The following is a 21,215-nucleotide window of genomic DNA, read 5'->3' on the forward strand; positions in this document are numbered from 1 at the left end:
GTGCTATGCACTGCTGCTCCTGCCCACATGGCTACGGAGGCGCCCTCTTGTTTGTATTATCTCCCTTATTATCTTGACTGGCAGCAAGTGAAATATCAATCAAAACATCTGTGTGTTTCAATGATTGGATAACTGTCAGCCTCTTTCATGAAGTAAAGCCACAGAATATAACAACTGAATAGATATGCTGCTATAAAACATAGAGAGAACACACTTTAATAACTGGATGTGAGAGATGATGCTAATTTTAAATTCATGTTTTTCAGCATGATTTTCGAACGGAATCTAAAAGCCTAAGAGAGGTTGTAGATATAATTACATGTGCATATAATTACTCAGAACAGGCTTAACAAAAGAAAATACTTTTGTTGAAAGTTAGTGGGAGTTTCTGATATGTAGAAGAAAAGCATAAAATTGCCAATATTGTTTGGAGTCTCAAATACCCCTAATACTCTAGATTAAGAAATCCTGCAATTTCAGACATGATTCAAATCCAAACCTTTCCAAATGAGTGACAAGTGTCACTAATGCTTCTGCTGATATTTTGCTCCAGGACACAGGATTTTTCACTGACTTGCTTTTCGTTGTTATTGTTATTTAGGAGCATTAGCAACTAAGGCCATATTGCTCCGGGGATATGCGGTGGTCATTCCCTGACCTTTCCGCATCCTCCGTATTTGGTGGGTACGGGCTCGAACCCTAGTCTAATCAAGAAGCGTGTGCTACACACTGCTGCTCCTACCCACCTGGCTACGGAGGCGCCGACTTGCTTTTCAATCATTATATTTCTTGTGGTATTTTATCCTTGTTTGAGTTTGATGCTGGCTTTCAGAAATTATTCGGGACCTGCATAAACAAAAAAAAAAAAAAAAAAGAAAAAAAGAAAAAAAAAAAAAAAGAAAAAAAAAGTTACAAATGCAGAGCCGGACCAAGGTATTTCCATGCCTCAGGCAGAAAGTTTTTTGGCACCTTTTACTAAGGATATATATATATTTCTTGCCTCATTGTTCTTGTCGCCCCGGGCAAGGGCCCTACTAGCTGTGCTTTAATCAGGCACTGTACAGATGAATATCTGATAAGTTTAAATGTAGCAAAATTAGTCTAAATCTTTTTTCGTCAATCATCTTATGTTCATAGGCCGATCTGCATGTTGTGCATTGGAAAATCTACCTGAAATTCAGCTCACTACAACCCTTACTGGAGAATTCCCCCAGTTTCCAATTCGGTTCAAATTGGAGACTAAAACGTCCTTGTTCTACATTGATTCTCCTGTCCATATTAAGAATCAAACTTTCTTGTAATATTATATACTACTAATTAAAATGACTCTTTTCTCCATCTAAATGCTTCCTTTACATTATGATTTCTCATGATAGTTCTTAATATATATATGTATATTGTTTATTCGCTAAAAAACTGAATTTTCTCATTATTTTCTTTGACTACAACTTATGCTTATAATCATTCCGTAATATGGCTCATTCCTGGGTAACATTCTCTTTCTTACCCCCTTTACCTCCAAAATAAGAGTTGCATCTGAATCACCAGAGTAGATTTAGGGGGCAAAGCAGATCAAAAAATTGGAGTTCAAACTCATCCTGCATGACTATTAAAGGCTAATTTCATTATCTATATCACAGAAAAAAATATTTCAATAGTGCAGTATGTAAAAAATTTGTTTATGATCACACAATTATCAGCTTTTGAAATGAATTACAATTTCAAAGAGCTAATTATGCAGATGGGGCTGGAGAATGTGATGAGGCAGCCGAATTGGAGATACAATTATTATTATTTTTTTTCTATCATTCTGTCATTTTAGAAGATGGAAAGATGATGTATTCTAAATTCAATAAGCAGTGTGCTAATGGAAAAAGAATATTCCACCATTTTAATGTGCTATATCTTGGTTGGGGGGAGGAAATGGATGTAAAACAATTTCCTTGGGTTAATTTTTTAATCGAACAAGTAAATTTAAAATAAATCAATGTTAATTTCTTTTCAGTATAATAAATGGCAAAAATAATACGATTATTATAGCGGAACTGAAAATTTATTACTCTTAGTTAAAATTTTCGTGTGAATGTCAACTTTATGCAATAAATGTAATAAAAAAAACAATTTGTATAAGTGATTCTGATTTCAACTGTCATCAATAATTGAAAATACGTAACCGTAAATAATTGCTTTCGTTCTATACTAATAGAAAAAAAAAAACATGACTACCCACATTTACACACACGGGCGGAAAGGAATGTGGGTATAATTTTGCATATTCATCGCCACTGTGCAAAAAGTGAAATACTGTTTCACATAAGAAGAGTGCTTCTTCTGCAGCCATTGAAAATTTCCCACATAATGACGCAGAGGCTGCCAGCAGCCCAGAAATAAGAGAGAACAGCATTCCTTTCATTTCAATTTAGCCTATTTCACCCATATTGACTGTACACCAGATTTTTCGCAAGAACGTCCTTGTTTCTGTATTGAATACACTATTGTAATTTACCACTAATCTGAATGTTGAAAACGCTTGGTATAAGCTTAATGATTTCATTCATAGAAGACGAAAATACCAAAAAATAAATAAAATGTGTGTAGCATATAAACTAGATTCACCAGTACTCCATTCAACTGTCCCGCTGATCGATATAAAAGTTACACACCTTTAAAATTAACGAGTGATTGTATTATGTTTAATTTATAATTAAATTTAAAATTAATAAATTTTATGTGCTATTAAAATTGAAACTAAAGCGTCAATAAATTAAAATGACACAAAAATAGCATTTCTGCGAGGCTTTATTACACACATCTGTAAAAATGGCGGATATCGTAATCGAGGTTCGAGCATATTGTAAGATGTTGTTACATGCGATGAAATATCCCTATAAAGCTGTGAACGGGATATTTTTAGCAGAAAAAAGAAAGAATAAAGAACCTGGTAGTTGGATTGTTAACATAGTGGATTGCGTTCCGCTTTTTCATTTAAGTCTAAGCTTAACTTCCATGTTGGAAGTCGCATTAATGCAGGTAATTATTGTATTTCTGAACATCAGTCCCATTTGATTACAAAATTTGCTTTGTTTTTTTAATTCCATTTTGGATAGGCCTATTTTATGATAATATTTTATTGAAGAAATCGTTTAGTTTTCAGTTTATATATATATATATTCCTATTCTGCCTGTTATGCATTTTTTTTTTTTGTTCCCACCCCAATTCAAAAAAAAAAAAAAAAATTTCGAGATGCTTTAAATGTTTTATATTTTAGTAGTTACTTAGAAATTAATTATTGGCACTTTTACAATGTTTTTGTAACATTTTTCTAACATATAGTTAAAAAATTCTCATTGACTGACATCCCAAAAAAAGATCAGTTCATTTAAATAACAATATACGGATTAGTGTAATAAAGAATTATCATTGTCGTTTAGATTTCATTCTTTGTTTAGCTCATTGCTGTCAAATAGAAAATAAATTATGATTTTGTTTCAGAACAGAATCAAAAAATTTGACATTATAGTGCTATTTTTAGCACAATTATGGCATGTTTACCTTTTGGCAATTAGTTTCCTCTTACTGGAAGTGAATTTCCTCACGACTTTATGGAAATACCTAATACTGATTCTTCCTGTTTGTACCAATGAAGAAAATGTGTAATATGATTAGAAATGTTTGGTATTATATGATGAGAGCCTTGTCAATCAGTTCGGCCCTGGAGAGATTGTGCAAGGCTCACGGGGTAGAATTTTTTTCAGCATGATCTATGCTTGCTAACAGGAGAGACTGCTTCTACAGGGATGGGATACACTTAAACAAACAACTTAAACCAAGCTGGATATCATTATTCTTCTCTTTCTTGGTGATTCTCTTCCACTTCTTTCTCTCACTCTCATACAGGATAACTTGGGAATTTTTTTTTTTGGCTGGTGCAGCATAAGTCTCAGGCTTCCTTGCACCATGTGGCTAAGTAGTAGTAATAATCTACTTACTCTTTATTTTATTTGAAATTCTGACTGCAGAGAGGAATGGTGCACATGACCAAGGAACTGATAAAGGTTCCATAATGTGATGCTGGTAACAAAGCAATAATCTTAGTGTAATAATTTATAGTTATTTTCTATTCCATTGTGTGTGTGTGCGACCTGAGGAAGGGCAACAGTGATTTCAGCATTTAGTTACTTATAGCTTTTAGAGCCTTAAATACCTCAGGGCACCATGCAGATGACTAGTTTCCAAACATTGTAACTAATAGATCGCTTAACAAGAATACCCTTGTTATGGCACAGTAAGGATCTTTGTCTCTCTCTAACCCTTGATTAATCTTGTTATCCTCCTCTGCACCCTTTTCATCAGGTGAACGAACAGAGGGGTGAAGTGGAAGTGGGTTTTTCTTTTTTTTTTGGCTGATGCTGCATAAGCTTGCTTTCTTGCATCAAATGCCTCTACTAATGCTAATGCTAAAGGTGCACATCCTTTCTAGCTGTAACATTCAAGATGCCTAAAATTATTGCTTTATAACTACTTATGGCTCCTGTTTAGAGTAAATTTGAAAGGCCTGACCAAAGCTGGCAAGGCTTACTCAGCAGATTGATGAAAAAAGTTCATATGAACTTTTCTTTGGGAATATTTTTCTTTGAGAATTTAGGAATGTTTTCTTTGAGAGTTATGGCCATGTTGCTACGTTTGGTGATGATCCTAAAAAAGCACTGTTATAAACGTATTGAAAGTGTTTGGTGGCTTCCATGTCATAACAGGTGTTTAAAATGGACTCTCTTAGGACATTTTGAACATCATTTTTTTTTTTAAATTACCTGAGCCATTTTGGATCATATAACAGCCAACCAAACACACTTGCAAAAATTTTCTTCATTGAAAACTGTAATTGAATACACTAGAGCTTTTAGGTGTCCATACATGTAAAATCCAAAGTATTCAAATCTAGTGAGCTTGGAGGCCTTAGAAACAACTCATCTCAGTAGTAATGAATTAGTCAACAGGTGCTGAACAACTTGTGAGAACAGCAATGCTGAAATGTAGGAATGTGTAAGAGGAAGGATTCCATCAGCATTGGGGCTTACTGAATTATCAATCCATGTAAAGCCTTTTATGCTTCAGTCAGATCTAGCAGGCGCTTAACTTCCATGTGCAGCACTTTGCAGAAATGAATCCTCTCCTGGTAAGAGCATCTTTTTTTTGTTCCACTCACTAATCTTGTCACTCTTTTCTGCATCCATTGCAAGACTGACATCCACAAATGTGGCTTCCAAACTTCTATGCAGTACTCAAGATGTGGTCTAACGATGGCCTTGTACAACAGGATAATCACTTCCTTATCCCTGTTAGAAAAATTCCTGTATAACTTTGGCAAAACTCCATCAGCTGCCACAACAACCTGTTTGCACTGCTCAGAGAACTTCATTTTTGGCTGCACAATTATCCCCAGTACCCCAATTTGAATAAATAATGTCAGTAGAAGTATCTATAGAAAAGGCATGCATCAGAAACTGCCGACCGGGCTAGCCGAGTGGGTAAAGTACCTGCCCGGCAACCCAAAGGTCGCGGGTTCGATTCCCGCCTCGAGCTTGGATCAAAGTACTGCAAAAACCTTGGGAGGTGCAAGATGGCCACAGAAGCCGATGCGCCAACAACTACCAAATCAAAAAAAAAAAAAAAAAAAGCATCAGAAACTGAACATCTATAAGAAAGAGAGTGCAGAGACTTTTTAAGATATGGGTCATTTACATGACTATCCTCTTTTGAATGGACTTCAGAAGTTTTGAGAGAGGTTTTGTGGGCACGAACCCAGATATGAGAGAAAAATTTCATGTTAAGGTGGATTTGAGATTTGTACAAAGTGAGTAGTTTAGAAGAAAAGTAAGTGGATGTTAAAGCAATTGACGCTGTTTGTGAAAGCAAGGTTTATTGAATTGGAAAAGTGGAATTTGGTACTATCATCGGCAAAACTATGGATAAGATTTCTAGTCAATGGAAGAAAGAGGAAAAAGAACCAAACTTTGGGATACACCAGCAATAGTGAAGTTAAAAGACAAAGATGTGCAGAAATTATGGCCAATAGCTTTGGCAGGAGACCAGAATGCTTGACTACTATTTGGGCAAGAAGCAAGTTTTCCTTTCTTAGTCTGTTCAAAATCAATTTTGGATGGATTGGACGGTTCATAATTATTTTAGAGTTGTGAGCTTTTATTTACGCAGAAAATGAAATGGAGATTTGGATAAAAGCTAGTTGTGGTATGCTACATTCTTGTCTTGAACATCTGCTGTCTTTACAGTCACTAAAGGAGTGGTACTGGAAGTACCACAACATATCTGTGATCAAGCTGTAGCCCTTTAGGACCCCTTTAAGAAATTTTTTTTTTTTTTTTTTTTTATGAGAACCCCAAACACGAGAGGTATTATAACCTATAGTACTTAGTACCGTGCTTGGGTTGGAGATTGAGAAGACGAAAGAAGATATTTGTTGACATTGGACTTGAACTTCTGTAGATTGTAATTTTCAGGAAATACGTATGAAGGAAGGTTGTTCCAGAAAATGGCAGTTGAATGAATAAATGAGGAAGATGAAAAGTTGGTTCTGTGGGTTTGAAGTTGGACAGTATATGGGTGTTGGCTGGTGGCGGCACGTGTTCGGACTGTTTTGAAAGAGAGAGCGGGAATTATAGAAGCCAATTCAGAAGGACAGTGCCCATGGAAGTATCTGTAGAAGAGGCATGCAGCAGAAACAGTGCGTCTATGAGAAAGCGAGTGGAGAGACTCTGTTAAAGATGAATCATTAATTAACCTAACTGCCCTCTTCTGAATGGAATCAAGAAGCCTGAGAGAGGTTTTGGGGGCACCACCCCAGATGTGGGAACAATATTCCATGGCAGGGCGGATTTGCGATTTATACAGAGTGAGCAGCTGATTGGGAGAAAAGTAACGCCGAGAGCGAAAGAGAAAACCAAGTTTTTTAGATGCAGAGGAAGCAATATTTGTAATGTGCTTGTGCCAAGAGAGATTAGAAGTCAGGGTAATCTCCAAAAGAGATATATCATTTTGCCTAGAAATCGGAGTGTCACTAAAGATAAGCATAGGAGCAGAAGAATCCTTTTTGCGAGATATAAGACAAGATTGAGTTTTAGAAGGGTTGAAATCAACTAAGTTGTCTTTGCCCCACTGGAGAATTACCTGAAGATCAGCATTTAAGGAATTGGCAGCAGATTTTCGAGAACTTGAAGCTGATTGAGCTGGACAAGGTTTCTCAAAATGGAAAGTTGAATGCAATGTGCTATCATTGGCAAAACTATGGATAGGATTTCCAGTCAATGGAAGAAGGTCATTGATATACAAGAGGAAGAGAGTGGGGGAAAGAACTGAACCTTGGGGGACACCGGCATTAGTGGAGAAGTTAGAAGACAGAGAGCCATCTACCATCACCCTCAGTGAGCGATCAGAGAGAAAACTGGATAACCAATTACTAAAAACAGTTGGCAAACCATAAGATGGAAGCTTGTTTAGAAGACCTTTATGCCAAACACGATCAAAAGCCTTTGAGATGTCAAGAGCAACTACTTGTGTTTCACCGAACCTTTCCATTGAATTAGTCCATAAATGGGTAACATAAGCCAGAATATCACCAGTGGATTGACACTGACGGAATCCATACTGGCGATCATTGATCAGACGGAAGGTTTCTAGGTAGTTTAAGAGTTGGCGTTTAATTGATTTCTCCATTACTTTAGAAAGAGTAGAAGTAATTGCAATGGGACGATAATTGGATGGGAGGGATTTGTCACCCTTTTTAGGAACTGGCTGGATATGAGCAAATTTCCAAGCAGAAGGAAAAACACCTTTGGAATAAGAAAGTGAAAAAAGGCGGCAAAGAATAGGAGTAAGTTCAGGAGCACAGGTTTTGAGAACAAGTGGAGAAATACCATCAGGACCTGGAGCTTTCTTAGCATCAAGATTCATCAAAATCCTTCTGATATCCTTTTGATGGAAGACCACAGGAGGCATTGAATGGAGCGTGTTGGGAATGGTGGGAGGTGTTTTACCAAGATCATTAATACATGAGCTCAAAGAAAAATGGGATGCTAGCAGGTCAGCTTTATCCTTGGCTGAAGTGACAACAGAACCATCTGGTTTGGACAGAGGTGGGAGCAGAGATGGGCAAAAGTTGCGGCCAATAGCTTTGGCAAGAGACCAGAATGCTCGGCTACCATTAGGGCAAGAAGCAAGTTTTCTACTCTTAGCCTGTTCAAACTCTAGTTTGGACTGATTAATAACTGCTTTACAATTGTTGCGAGCTTTGGTGTAGGCAGAAAATGAAACTGAAGAATTAGAAACAAGCCAATTACGATATGCAACGTTCTTCTCTTGGACAGCCTTAACACATTTATTGGAAAACCAAGGTTTAGATAAAGGACGAGATTTTAAAGTGGAGTGTGGGATAAAGGATTCCATTCCTGCAAGAATAATTTCACTGACACGATCTGAGCAAACGTTGACATCAGAAGTTTTGAAACAGTAATCAGACCAAGGAAAAGAAGAAAAGAAGTCTCGCAGGTCATCCCATTTTGCATTCTTGTAATGCCAAACAATACGAGGTTGGGAATAGCCATGAGATAAAGGTTCTATTGGAGAAGAGGCAATCACCAAGTTGTGATCTGAAGTGCCTAAAGGACCTCTCACTTCAACCTTGTACTTAGAAGGGTTGTTTGTGAGAAAAAGATCAAGCGTATTGGCTGTATGATTAGGATTGTCCGGTATTCTTGTAGGTAAATGAACAATCTGTGCTAGGTCATTAGTAATTGCAAAAGCCTCAGCATCTCGACCTGCTGGGTCGGTGTGACTAGAAAACGGAAGCCAGCTGGAGTTGTGAACGTTAAAATCACCAAGGAAAATTACCTCACTGTTAGGAAAGTTAGACTGGAGAAAGTCAAGTTGCAAAGAGAGGAAGTCAAAGAGCTCCAAGTGATTAGTGGAGTTGGGAGAACGGTAGAGACAACAGATGAATTTTACACAATGAGGTAGAGAGATTTTAAGCCAGAGAAGATCAAAGAGAGGAGATTCCAAATTGCCAAGTCTTTGACAGGGAATATCAGAATGGACATATGCACAAGTACCACCTTGGAGGCGAAAGGAATCATACAGCAAATAATTTGGACATCTGAGATGAGCAGTAGTTGAATCAACTGATAACTGAGATTCAGTCAGAAAAAGTACATGGGGTTTGGAAGACTGGCAGTGGAAATGGACATCGTTGAGATTAGAATTGAGACCACGTATATTTGTGAAATGAATTAGGAAGTCCTTGGGAGGTTTAGATCTTTTCGCAGATAAGCTTGCTCTATTATTTTGACAATTCATGGTGTATTCAATAGTAAGAAAAAGTGGGTGGGACATGCTGTATGAAGTAATGAAATTTTTGGATATGGCGTACATGTGGTAAGAATATACCCAGATCCTTGACATAACGTGGCCTCGACAATACTCCCCGCATACACGCTACTCGGACTCCCTCCAGTCACTATCTGGCAGAGTAGAGGTAGCAAGATTATACACTAGCTGATCCAGAAGCTTCCTAGAGAGTTACCAATAGGTTCAGTCCGGTGTACTAACTAGCGGCCGGCCTGCGAACACCGTTTTAGAGCTGTACCCTCGAAATGTAAGGAATATTGGATCTCGCCACGACATTCATCATAACCTCAAAAATCATCAATCATACTGCATGATGGAAGAGATAGGGAAGGGTTGGCCGGATCTTAGCTCTAGAGACTAAACATGGGTTCCACCACTTCAAGCCTCCAATAAGCAAAGTGGTGGTATTTCACCGGTTGATGAGAGTCATCTACCAGCTAGTACTGCCTGGTAACATAGAGGGGCGGCGTTCCTCCATGTGGTATGGGCGCCACACCTCGACCCCTGCTTACGTTGGTTCACACCTGGGTGGTCACCCACCATGTACTTATGCATGAAGGTTATACCCAGGATTACTAACAGTCCCACCAACGTGAAGGTGCAAGCAGAGGATTTGGCTGTCATAGACCGTCCGGACTTCGCCGAAATTGGGTCCCCTTTGACTTGAGTGTCACCTGAATATCAATTAAAGACATTATTATTAATAATAGTAGTAGTTGCATATCATAATTGGCTTGTTTCAAATCAGAACGTTGTACAGTATATCATAATTGGCTTGTTTCCAATTCTTCAGTTTCATTTTCTGCCTACACCAAAGCTCGCAGCAATTGTAAAGCAGCCATTAATCAGTCCAAACTAGATTTTGAACAGGCTAAGAGTAGAAAACTTGCTTCTTGCCCTAATGGTAGCCGAGCATTCTGGTCTCTTGCCAAAGCTATAGGCCGCATATTTTTCCCATCTCTGCTCCCACTTCTGTCAAAACTCGATGGTTCTGTTGTCACTTCAGCCAAGGATAAAGCTGACCTGCTAGAATCCCATTTTTTTTCCAACTCATGTATTAATGATCTTGGTAAAACACATCCCACCATTCCCAACACGCTCCATTCAATGCCTCCTGTGGTCTTCTGTCAAAAGGATGTCAGAATTATTTTGACGAATCTCGATGCTAAGAAAGAAAACACGAGAGTTATTAGAACCTATAGTACTTAGTACCGTGCTTGGGTTGGAGGTTGAGAAGACGAAAGAAGATATTTGTTGATTTTAGACTTGAACTTCTGTAGATTGTAATTTTCAGGAAATACGTATGAAAGAAGGTTGTTCCAGAAAATGCAGTTGAATGAATAAACGAGAAAGATGAAAAGTTGGTTCTGTGAGTTTGAAGTTGATCAGTAAATGGATGTTGGTTGGTGGCAGCACGTGATGGGACTGTTTTGAAAGAGAGAGCGGGAATTATAGAAGTCAATCCAGAACAGTGCCCATGGAAGTATCTGTAGAAAAGGCATGCAGAAGAAACAGTACATCTATGAGACAGCAAGTGGAGAGACTGTTAGAGAGGAGTCATTAATTAACCCTAACTGCCCTCTTCTGAATGGAATCTAGAAGCCTGAGAGAGGTTTTGGGGGCGCTGCCCCAGATGTGGGAACAGTATTCCATGGTAGTGAGGATTTGTGATTTGTACAGAGTGAACAGCCGTTTGGAAGAAAAGTAACTCCAAGAGCGAAAGAGAAAACCAAGTTTTTTAGATGCAGAGGAAGCAATATTTGTAATGTGCTTGTGCCAAGAGAGATTAGAAGTCAGGGTAATCCCCAAAAGAGATATATAATTTTGCCTAGAAATCGGAGTGTCACCAAAGATAAGCATAGGAGTAGAAGAGTCCTTTTTGCGAGCTATAAGACAAGACTGAATTTTAGAAGGATTGAAATCAACTAAGTTGTCTTTACCCCACTGGAGGATTACCTGGAGATCGGCATTTAAAGAATTGGTAGCAGATGTTCGAGAAGTTCATGGAATGCAATGTGCTGTCATCGGAAAAACTATGGATAGGATTTCCAGTCAGTGGAAGAAGGTCATTAATATACAAGAGGAAAAAAGTGGGGGAAAGTACTAAACCTTGGGGGATACCAGCATTAGTCGAGAAGTTAGAAGACAGGGAGCAATCTAACATCACACTCAGTGAGCGATCAGAGAGAAAACTGGATAACCAATTACAAAAAACAGTTGGTAAACCATAAGATGGAAGCTTGTTTAGAAGAACTTTATGCCAAACATGATCAAACGCCTTTGAGATGACAAGAGCAACTGCTTGTGTTTCACCAACTTTTCCATTGAATTTGTCCATAAATGGGTAATGTAAGCGAGAATATCACCAGTGGCTTCGACACTGACGGAATCCATACTGGTGTTTGTTCATCAGACGGAAAGTTTCTAGGTAGTTGGAGTTGGCAGTTAATTGATTTCTCCATTACTTTAGAAAGATTAGAAGTAATTGCAATGAGACAATAATTGGATTAGAGGGATTTGTCACCCTTTTTAGGAACTGGCTGGATATGAGCAAATTTCCAAGCAGAAGTAAAAACACCTTTGAAATTGAAAGTGAAAAAAGGCCGCAAAGAACAGGAGTAAGTTCAGGAGCACAGGTTTTGAGAACAAGTGGAGAAATACCATCAGGATCTGGAGCTTTTTTTAGCATCAAGATTTGTCAATATCCTTCTAACATCCTTTTGACAGAAGACCACAGGAGGCATTGAGTGGAGCATGTTGGGAATGGTAGGAGGTGTTTTACCAAGATCAATAATACATGAGTTGGAAGAAAAATGGGATGCTAGCAGGTCAGCTTTATCCTTGGCTGAAGTGACAACAGAACTATCTGGTTTTGACAGAGGTGGGAGTAGAGATGGGCAAAAGTTGCAGCCAATAGCTTTGGCAAGAGACCAGAATGCTCGGCTACCATTAGGGCATGAAGCAAGTTTTCTACTCTTAACCTGTTCAAAATCTAGTTTGCACTGGTTAATAACTGCTTTATAATTATTGCGAGCTTTGGAGTAGGCAGAAAATGAAACTGAAGAATTAGAAATAAGCCGATTACGATTTGCAACATTCTTCCCTTGAACAGCCTTAGCACATTTATTGGAAAACCAAGGTTTAGATAAAGGACGAGATTTTAAAGTGGAGTGTGGAATAAAGGATTCCATTTCTACTAGAATTATTTCACTGACATGATCTGAGCAAATGTTGACATTAGAAGTTTTAAAACAGTAATCCTACCCAGGAAAAGAAGAAAAGAAATCTCACAGGTTATCCCATTTTGCATTCTTGTAATGCCAAACAATACGAGGTTGGGAATAGCCATGAGATAAAGGCTCCATTGGAGAAGAGACAATCACCAAGTTGTGATCTGAGGTGCCTAAAAGACCACCCACTTCAACCATGTACTTAGAAGGGTTTTTTGTGAGAAAAAAATCAAGCGTGATTAGGATTGTCCGGTATTCTTGTAGGTAAACGAACAATCTGTGCAAAAGCCTCAGCATCTCGACCAGCTGGGTCGGTGTGACTAGAAAATGGAAGCCAGCTGGAGTTGTGAACATTAAAATCACCAAGGAAAATTATCTGACTGTTAGGAAAGTTGGACTGGAGAAAGGCAAGTTGCAAAGAGAGGAAGTCAAAGAGCTCTAAGTGATTAGTGGAGTTGGGAGAATGGTAGAGGCAACAGATGAATTTGACACAATAAGGTAGAGAGATTTTAAGCCAGAGAAAATCGAAAAGAGGAGATTCAAAATTACCAAGTCTCTGACAGGGAATATCAGAACGAACATATGCACAAGTACCACCTTTGAGGCAAAAGGAATTATACAGCGAATAATTTGGGCAACTGAGATGAGCAGTGGTTGAATCAACCGATAACTGAGATTCTGTCAGAAAAAGTACGTGGGGTTTGGCAGACTGCAAGTGGAAATAGACATGATTGATATTAGAATTGAGACCACGTATATTTGTGAAATGAAATGGGAAGTGTTGTTTGGGAGGTTTAGATTTTTTCGCAGATAAGCTTACTCTATTAGTTTGACAATTCATGGTGTATTCAATAGTATGAAAAGTATGGTGTGACATGCTGTGTGAAGTAATGAAATTTTTGGATATTGCGTACACATGGTAAGAATATACCCAGATCCTTGACATAATGTGGCCTCGACAATGGCCTCCCCCCCACATACATACTACTCGGACTTCCTCCAGTCACTATCTGGCAGAGTAGAGGTAGTATTTGATAGTATAATCCAAAGCTATGTGCTCAATACATTCTATTTGATTTCAATATTTGTAGAAGAAAGAGAAATTTGCCTCAATATGATACGTATAACATATGAAGGTAAATTTATTTTTCTTCTACAAATGTATATACAGTAAGACCCACATATCTGTGGGGGATATGTTCCAGGACCTTCTGTGGATGGCTAAAATTGCAGATATAAGTGAACACCTGCTAACCCTATATATAACATATGGGGTTATAATATATGTATAATATAGTTTAATTGATAAATTAAACACACAGTAAGATATTACCAACATTAAATACTGTAATAATAAAGTATAGCAGACTCAATTTACCGGGACACTTCAAGACTGCAAATTAAAAAAAAAAAAAAAAAATCAACCAGAAATCCTAAAATTCAAGTAATAACTAGAATAGGTATAAACAGATATTTTGCAAGTCATAAATAAGCGACAAGAACCGGTGTTATAAATCATCATTGGGAGACGATGATTTATAACATGTGTACCTATTATCTTACAACCCTGCTGGCTTTACACGTACCGCTCAGAACAAAAAAAAAAAAAAAAGAGAGAGAGACCAAATGTTTAGTTTCATTTAGTGCGTCACATCGATTGTTTTGTTCCATTGCACTGCATAAGCACAAATTTTGTTTAGTTATTTATTTCAAAGATATGTTGGAAATTTTTTTTTTAGTAAAAAAAATTTTTTTTTTTTTTTTTTGTTTACAAATCGGGAAAATGATGGGCAAATGCAAATTTGAAATTATTGAAAAGTTTGAAAAGATTGCATTCTTTAAATCTCTAATGAACCATTATAATGTTGGTGACCACAAATGTGACCCCAATTCACAAAGGAGGATCAAAGGGCAACACAAGTAATTACAGACCTTTTAGTTTAACTTCTGTTCCATGGAAATTAATGGAGGCACTGGTTAAAGAAGCACTGCAGGATCATCTAGACAAGACTTCAGTTATAGCTCGGACGCAGCATGGGTTTGTTAAGGGGAAGTCTTGTCTGACTAATTTGATTGGATACTATGATGTAGTCACAAAGATACTGGATGCAAAGAATAACTTTGATATCATATATTTGGATCTTAGAAAAGCCTTTGATACTGTTGCACATGGAAGAATGCTGCACAAATTGGAGCAGTGTGGCATTGGAGGCAAATTGCTGGTATGGATAAAGGGATGGTTGAGTGGGAGAAGACAGAGAGTCCTCTGGGGTTCAGATTTGGGTCCATTGTTGTTTTCTGTATTTATTAATTAGCACTAGTAGAGGCATATGATGCAAGAAAGCAAGCTTATGCAACATCAGCCAAAAAAAAAAAAAAAAAAAAGAAACCACTTCCACTTCACCCCTCTGTTCGTTAATGATACTGATGATGGTATATCAGGCTTAATGTCCAAGTTTGCAGACGATATGAAAGTCGGCAGGGTTGTTAATAACAATAATGACAGTATGCTGCTGCTGCAACAGGATCTAGAAAAGTTGAGCAGATGGGCTGAGAGGTGGCAACTGAAGTTTTACATTGAGAAATGTAAAACACTGCATACGGGTAGTAGTAACCCCAGAGTAAAGTATCAACTGTGTGGTACTACACTGACAGTGGTAGAGAATGAAATGGACCTGGGAGTAATGGCGCAGGCAGATATGAAGTTTTCTGAGCAGTGCAGATGATCTGCAAGAGTAGCTCATGGTTTCTTGTCAATGATATACAGGAATTTTTCTAGCAGGGATAAAGAGGTGATTATCCCTTTGTATAAGGCAATGGTGAGGCCACACCTTCAGTACTGTATACAGGTCTGAAGGCCTAATTTTAAGAAGGATGTAGAGCTGCTGGAACAAGTACAGAGAATGGCAACAAGGTTATTATTGAATGGAACAAAGGGTTGCTCTTACGAAGAAAGGCTTAATTTTTGTAAATTACAGTGTCTGGAGACTAGGCACCTGTGAGGTGAGCTGATTGAGGTGTATAAAGCCCTGAATGGTTTGAGCATGCTCAATGCTAATGGAATTCTTCCTCTTACACAGAATAATCGCCTGTGAGGGCATAAATTCAAATTGAGGAAAGACAGTTGTAGGATGGATGTGCGTAAGTTTGCCTTTAGCCATCGGTTGGTTGATTGCTGGAACAAACTTCCACATGTCTTCGTAGAAGTTGATTGCTTTAATAGATTCAAGGCAGACCTGGACAAACATTTGGAGCAAGTGGATGGGTGAAATGAGAAGTTTTTTTTTATTTTTTTGGCTGATGCTATATAAGCTTGCTTTCTTGCATCATATGCCTTTACTAATGCTAATTGAACCGAAATGATAAATATTATGTGTCATTAGTCTTTAAAAGGGAAAAATAGCATAAAAGATCATTTAATACATCTTTAATACATTTTGAATTGGATTCAAATCAGGTGACCAGTCACCTGATTTGAATCCAATTGGAAACCTATGGAAGAAAGTTGGATTGAAGACTACTTTCTAGAACGGTTTTGGGGCTCATATTGTTCCTATTTATAAGAAAATACAATTATGCACTTTCCTTCTCATGTGTGTAACCATCTCTTTGACTTACGAATTTTAGCCTCAACTACCTGCAGAGTTAACATTGTTTCAATAATTAACGATGTGCCAGCTAAAAGAAAACTCCCTACTATCTCTAAACCTTTTCCCATGTAATTTGAATTTATATTCCCTAGTTCTGGAATTCTTTATAATAGTGAAAAATTCAGGTCTCCTTTAAGGCTGCCGGGTTCCAATCTCTGTAGGCCACACGATCGGTCTTTCTTCATGTGGTCACCCTTTTGCCGATCTCACCATGTGAGCTGGCCATCTATGGACCCTTTCAAGAAACTCGCTGTCTCTTTTAAGAAGAGGTCTGCTATTTGCACACAGTATTCCAAATGTGGTCTTACAGTTGCCATGTAATGTACAGTAGGGTCATGACCTCCCTACCTCTACAGGATATCGTTCGATAAATCATCGACGGGACATCATAGACTCTCTAGCCACCTATATACATTGCGTAGAGAACTTCATATCTGCTCAAATTGTGACTGCCAGATCCCCTTCTTCTTCTACTGTTTTTATTTCAGCTCCGCCAAGTGTATAAGTTGTTTTGTGGTTGCCATTTCCCAAGTGTAACCTTGCACTTTGCTGCAGTAAAACATAGTGCCGCTTTACTAACCATTCTTGAAGCCTGTTCAAGTCATCTTGAGGGCACGTTACTTGGCACTGATTATCAACGACTCTTCCAATCTTTATATTTGCTGCAAATTTTGATGTCATTCCCCCTATCTCTTGATCGATGTTGTTTTTGAAAATCAGAAACAACAGTAGTCGAATCCTTGGAACCCCACTTCTGACATTACTCCAATCTGAAGCATAATCATAAAGCGTTCTACAGACTGCACTGAATTTAATCTCCCAGTTTGGCCTTTCATGTTGAGCATTATTAAGTTATTCATACAATTTGTTTACAGGTGTTCTCATTGAAATTTGCAACATATGAAGTTGCACAAAGGAGTTTATTGCTCTCTCTCTCTCTCTCTCTCCCCCCCCCCCCATTTGTAATGTTAATTTAACCCTAAATAAAAATATTTCTTGTCATGAGTGAGTTTTAGTGTTATTCATTAATCCTAAAAATTTATTCGATTTTTACAAAACTTTTAGCAGCCAAAGCAGACATTTCTGATCAATGTTTATATGCAATTTTTTACTTATTTTGGATCATAGAACGTGCTCCTACAGTATGGCAGATTCCTCCCAAAATACCCTGTATATACCTTTTTGATATGTGGGGGTATATACCCTATATATGTTTTTGATATTGGATTCTGTGGAGTTCGTAACATATATACCAATATTTTTAAAGGTTATTTCAGTTAATGTGTCTATTTTTGCACACAAAAATTATCTAGAAATCTTCAAATAGGTGTTGCCATAACTTATCACCATCTGTTATAATTTGTAGACACAAACTATAATGGTGTTAGGAAAATGGCTTTGAAAATCGGAATAAAACTTGTACTCTTGGTAGAATCAGTTGTCTGATTTGGGCATGCAAAGGCCAAAAATTGAAAATTCTCAGGAATTTTGATCTCTAAGTTGACGCTCTACAAGTTTATTCCTATTTCATATTATTAATTTTAAAACAGTTTTCATATAATGGTAGGTAAACATTTGTCATTTATTTGCAGGTTGAACAGTACTGCAAAACTAATGGGTTGGTTATAGCAGGATATTACCAGGCTAATGAGAATTATAGAGATTCTGTGTAAGTATTTGCTCAGTAACCATTTGTGTTTTTATTTGCACAAGTATTTATTCATATTTCAGAGTATTTCTTACTTTGGCATATAAATATATGCTAAAGAAAAGGTACATATGAATTCCTCGTTTGTCATCCCATTGTTCACCATTCTGTTAATCACCACTTATCTATCACATGTATATCATGGGCTATCCATATACATCCCATTTGCATTCCATTTGTTGCCTGTGGGACCAGTGCATTCTTCCTTGGGGATTGCTGCTGTGATACCTGATGCACTGGCATTGAATTAGGCAATTGCGAGCTTGATAGGCCCCCATTTTAATTCCTTTGAGGGCATCTATCCTGTTCTTCGAGTTCTTATAAACTCCTATCAGAATACTGAGTTCACACCTAATTTCCTTCTACTCTTGCACCAAACACTGACACAAAGACAACCCTGTTGGCTCCATCATGATAATTTTAATTTAAAAAATTAAAAATGTATTCAGATGTTTTAAATACACTTCTTACTTCATTAGAAAATTTTGTTAGGCCATGATTTTTAGGCCATGACTCACTCCCCTTCAGTTCTCCCCATACCACAACACTCCTGCTACTTTCAGCCTGTTGCTTTGTTAGTCTAAGGCATGATTTCCGTTTAACTTGAGAATAATACACTAAAGTGATAGATACATAAATGTAATAAAACATATACACTATCAAGTTTATTCTGTTTATTCAACCTATTCTGTTGTTTGTAGAATTTTAAATTAGTTATAGCCTTACTATAATAAAGTTTCTTAGCTAAAACAAAACAAAAATGCCAACCTATGAACTACTTATCACAGTTAGTATTAGCCAAATAGTGCAAGAAAGCCAAAAAAATAAAGAAGGAAAGAGGAAAAACAACAAATTATGCACTTCCTTCCTCATGAAGGTAACTATCCAGTTTACCTTTGAATTTCTTCAAACTGTCAGCCTCAACTACCTGTGAAGGCAACTTATTCCAATAATCAGTAACTGTTGATTATTTGGATAAGTTGCCTCCACAGAAAGAAAATTTCCTACAGAATAGTCTAAACCACTTCTCCAATAATTTGAATTTATGCCTCCCCATGTCTGGAATTCTTTATACCAGTGAAAATTCTACCTTTATTCATTTTACTAATCCCTCACAGAGCCTTATAAACCTCAATCAGATCCCCTCTGAAGTGTTTGTTGCCAAGCTCTGCAGCCCTCATAATCGAAGTCTTTCCTCATACAGTCACCCTTTTGCTGATCTCACCATGTGAGTTGCCCATCTTTGGACCCTTTCAAGAAGTTCAATGGCTTCTTTTTTTTTTTCAGATGAGTTCTCCATAGTTAGCATTAGTAGAGGCATTTGATGCAAGAAAGCAAGCTTATGCAGCATCAGCCAAAAAAAAAAAAAAAAAGAAACCCACTTCACCCCTCTATTCGTTCAAAATACCTGTCCAGCTGAGCCTTAAACTTATTTAGGCTATCAACCTCCACTACAAGGGATGGAAGTCTGTTCCACCAACCAACCACCCGCTGGCTAAAGGCAAATTTCCGCACGTCTATCCTACATCTGTCTTTCCTCAATTTGAATTTGGTGATTATTCTGAGCTAGAGGAGAATCCCATCAGCATTGAGCATGCTCAAACCATTCAAGGCTTTATACACCTCTATCAGATCACCTCGCTGGTGCCTAGAGTCCAGACACTGTAATTTGCAAAACTTAAGCCTTTCTTCGTAAGAGCACCCTTTTGTTCCATTCACTAATCTTGTTGCCCTTCTCTGTACTCGTTCCAGCAGCTCTACATCCTTCTTGAAATGAGGCCTCCAGACCTGTATACAGTACTCTAGGTGTGGCCTGACCATTGCCTTATACAACGGAATAATCACCTCCTTATCCCTGCTGGAAAAATTCCTGTATATCATTGACAATACTCCATGAGCTACTCTTGCCGCCCGTCTGCACTGCTCAGAGAACTTCATATCTGCCTGCACAACCACCCCCAAGTCCCTTTCATTCTCTACCACTGTCAGTGTAGTACCACAGAGTTGATACGTTGCTCTGGGGTTGCTGTTTCCCATGTGTAGTACTTTACATTTGCCACCTCTCAGCCCATCTGCTCAACCTTTCCAGATCCTGTTGCAGCAGCATAGTGGCAGTAGTGTCCTTGACAACCCTGCCAACCTTTGTATCATCTGCAAACTTGGACATTAAGCTTGATATACCATCATCAATATCATTTATAAATACAGAAAACAATAATGAACCCAACACTGAGCCCTGAGGGACTCCACTAATAACATTAGTCCTCGATGAGCAGTGTCCATTGATTACCACTCTCTGTCTTCTCCCCCTCAACCACCCCTTTATCCATAGCAGCAATTTGCCTCCAATGTCACACTGCTCCAATTTGTGTAGCAGTCTTCCATGTGCAACAGTATCAAAAGCCTTTCTAAGATCCAAGTATATAATATCAAAGCTATTCCCTGCATCCAGTTCTTTTGTGACTGCATCATAGTATCCAATCAAATTGGTCAGGCAAGACTTCCCCTTAACAAAACCATGCTGTGTCCGAGCTATAACTGAAGTCTTGTCTAGATGATCCTGCAGTGCTTCTTTAACCAGTGCCTCCATTAATTTTCCTGAAACAGAAGTTAAACTCACAGGTCTATAATTACTTGTGTCAGCCTTTGATCCTCCTTTGTGAATTGGGGTCACATTTGCACAAGTGAATATAGTTGAATACAGTATTCCAAATGTTGTCTCACACTCACTTTATACAATGGGATTATGGCCTCCCTGTCTATAGAGAATGATAATGTTTAATAAATTGTTAATAGGAAACCATGTGCTTTCCTGGCTGCCTGTTTACACTTCTCAGAAAACTTCATATCTGCTTATATCATAAATTTCAATATCCCTTTCTTCCTCTGCTGTTTTTTTTTTTTTTTTTCTGTTTCCCAAATGTAAGACCTTGCATTTTGCTGCATTAAAACATAACTGCCACTTTTCTGTCAATTCTTGAAGCCTGTTCAATTTATCCTGGAGGAGCGCCGTTTAGTACTGATCATGCCATTTCTCCCTTCGTCAATATCATTTATCAGTCTTCCCCAAAATTACTAGGTATATGTGATGAACTCTGGGAGCTTTACTTGCCTGTATGCCCAGAAGTTTTTCTAATAAATAGTCATCTGCGATTTCAAATTCTCTAATTTCATATGGCTCAGTCTCATTTGCTCATTTGCACAGCCTC

General features: G+C 37.9%; 2 protein-coding genes across 3 annotated transcripts in view; one reads left to right on the plus strand and one right to left on the minus strand.

Annotated features, from left to right (window-relative positions):
* The window catches only part of LOC150082451 (uncharacterized), a 36,265-nt gene extending 33,766 nt beyond the window's left edge, over positions 1–2,499 (minus strand). The window contains exon 1 of the mRNA XM_090378622.1: positions 2,231–2,499. Within this exon, the coding sequence (XP_090234748.1) occupies positions 2,231–2,413 (183 nt within the window). The 5' untranslated portion in view covers positions 2,414–2,499. The remainder of the gene's footprint in view (positions 1–2,230) is intronic.
* Positions 1–21,215, plus strand: part of EMC8-9 (ER membrane protein complex subunit 8/9) — a 67,897-nt gene that overhangs the window by 2,117 nt on the left and 44,565 nt on the right. The window contains exons 1-2 of one of the 2 annotated variants that reach the window (XM_090378620.1): positions 2,831–3,030; positions 17,891–17,967. In XM_090378620.1, coding sequence (XP_090234746.1) covers positions 2,860–3,030; positions 17,891–17,967 — 248 coding nt within the window. In that variant the 5' untranslated portion in view covers positions 2,831–2,859. Of the gene's footprint in view, positions 1–2,830; positions 3,031–17,890; positions 17,968–21,215 lie in introns of those variants that run through there. The other variant, XM_090378621.1, reaches the window with a different exon arrangement.

Source organism: Mastigoproctus giganteus, chromosome 7, assembly GCF_048544385.1.
Source record: "Mastigoproctus giganteus isolate SK-2022 chromosome 7, ASM4854438v1, whole genome shotgun sequence".
Classification (NCBI taxonomy): domain Eukaryota; kingdom Metazoa; phylum Arthropoda; class Arachnida; order Uropygi; family Thelyphonidae; genus Mastigoproctus; species Mastigoproctus giganteus.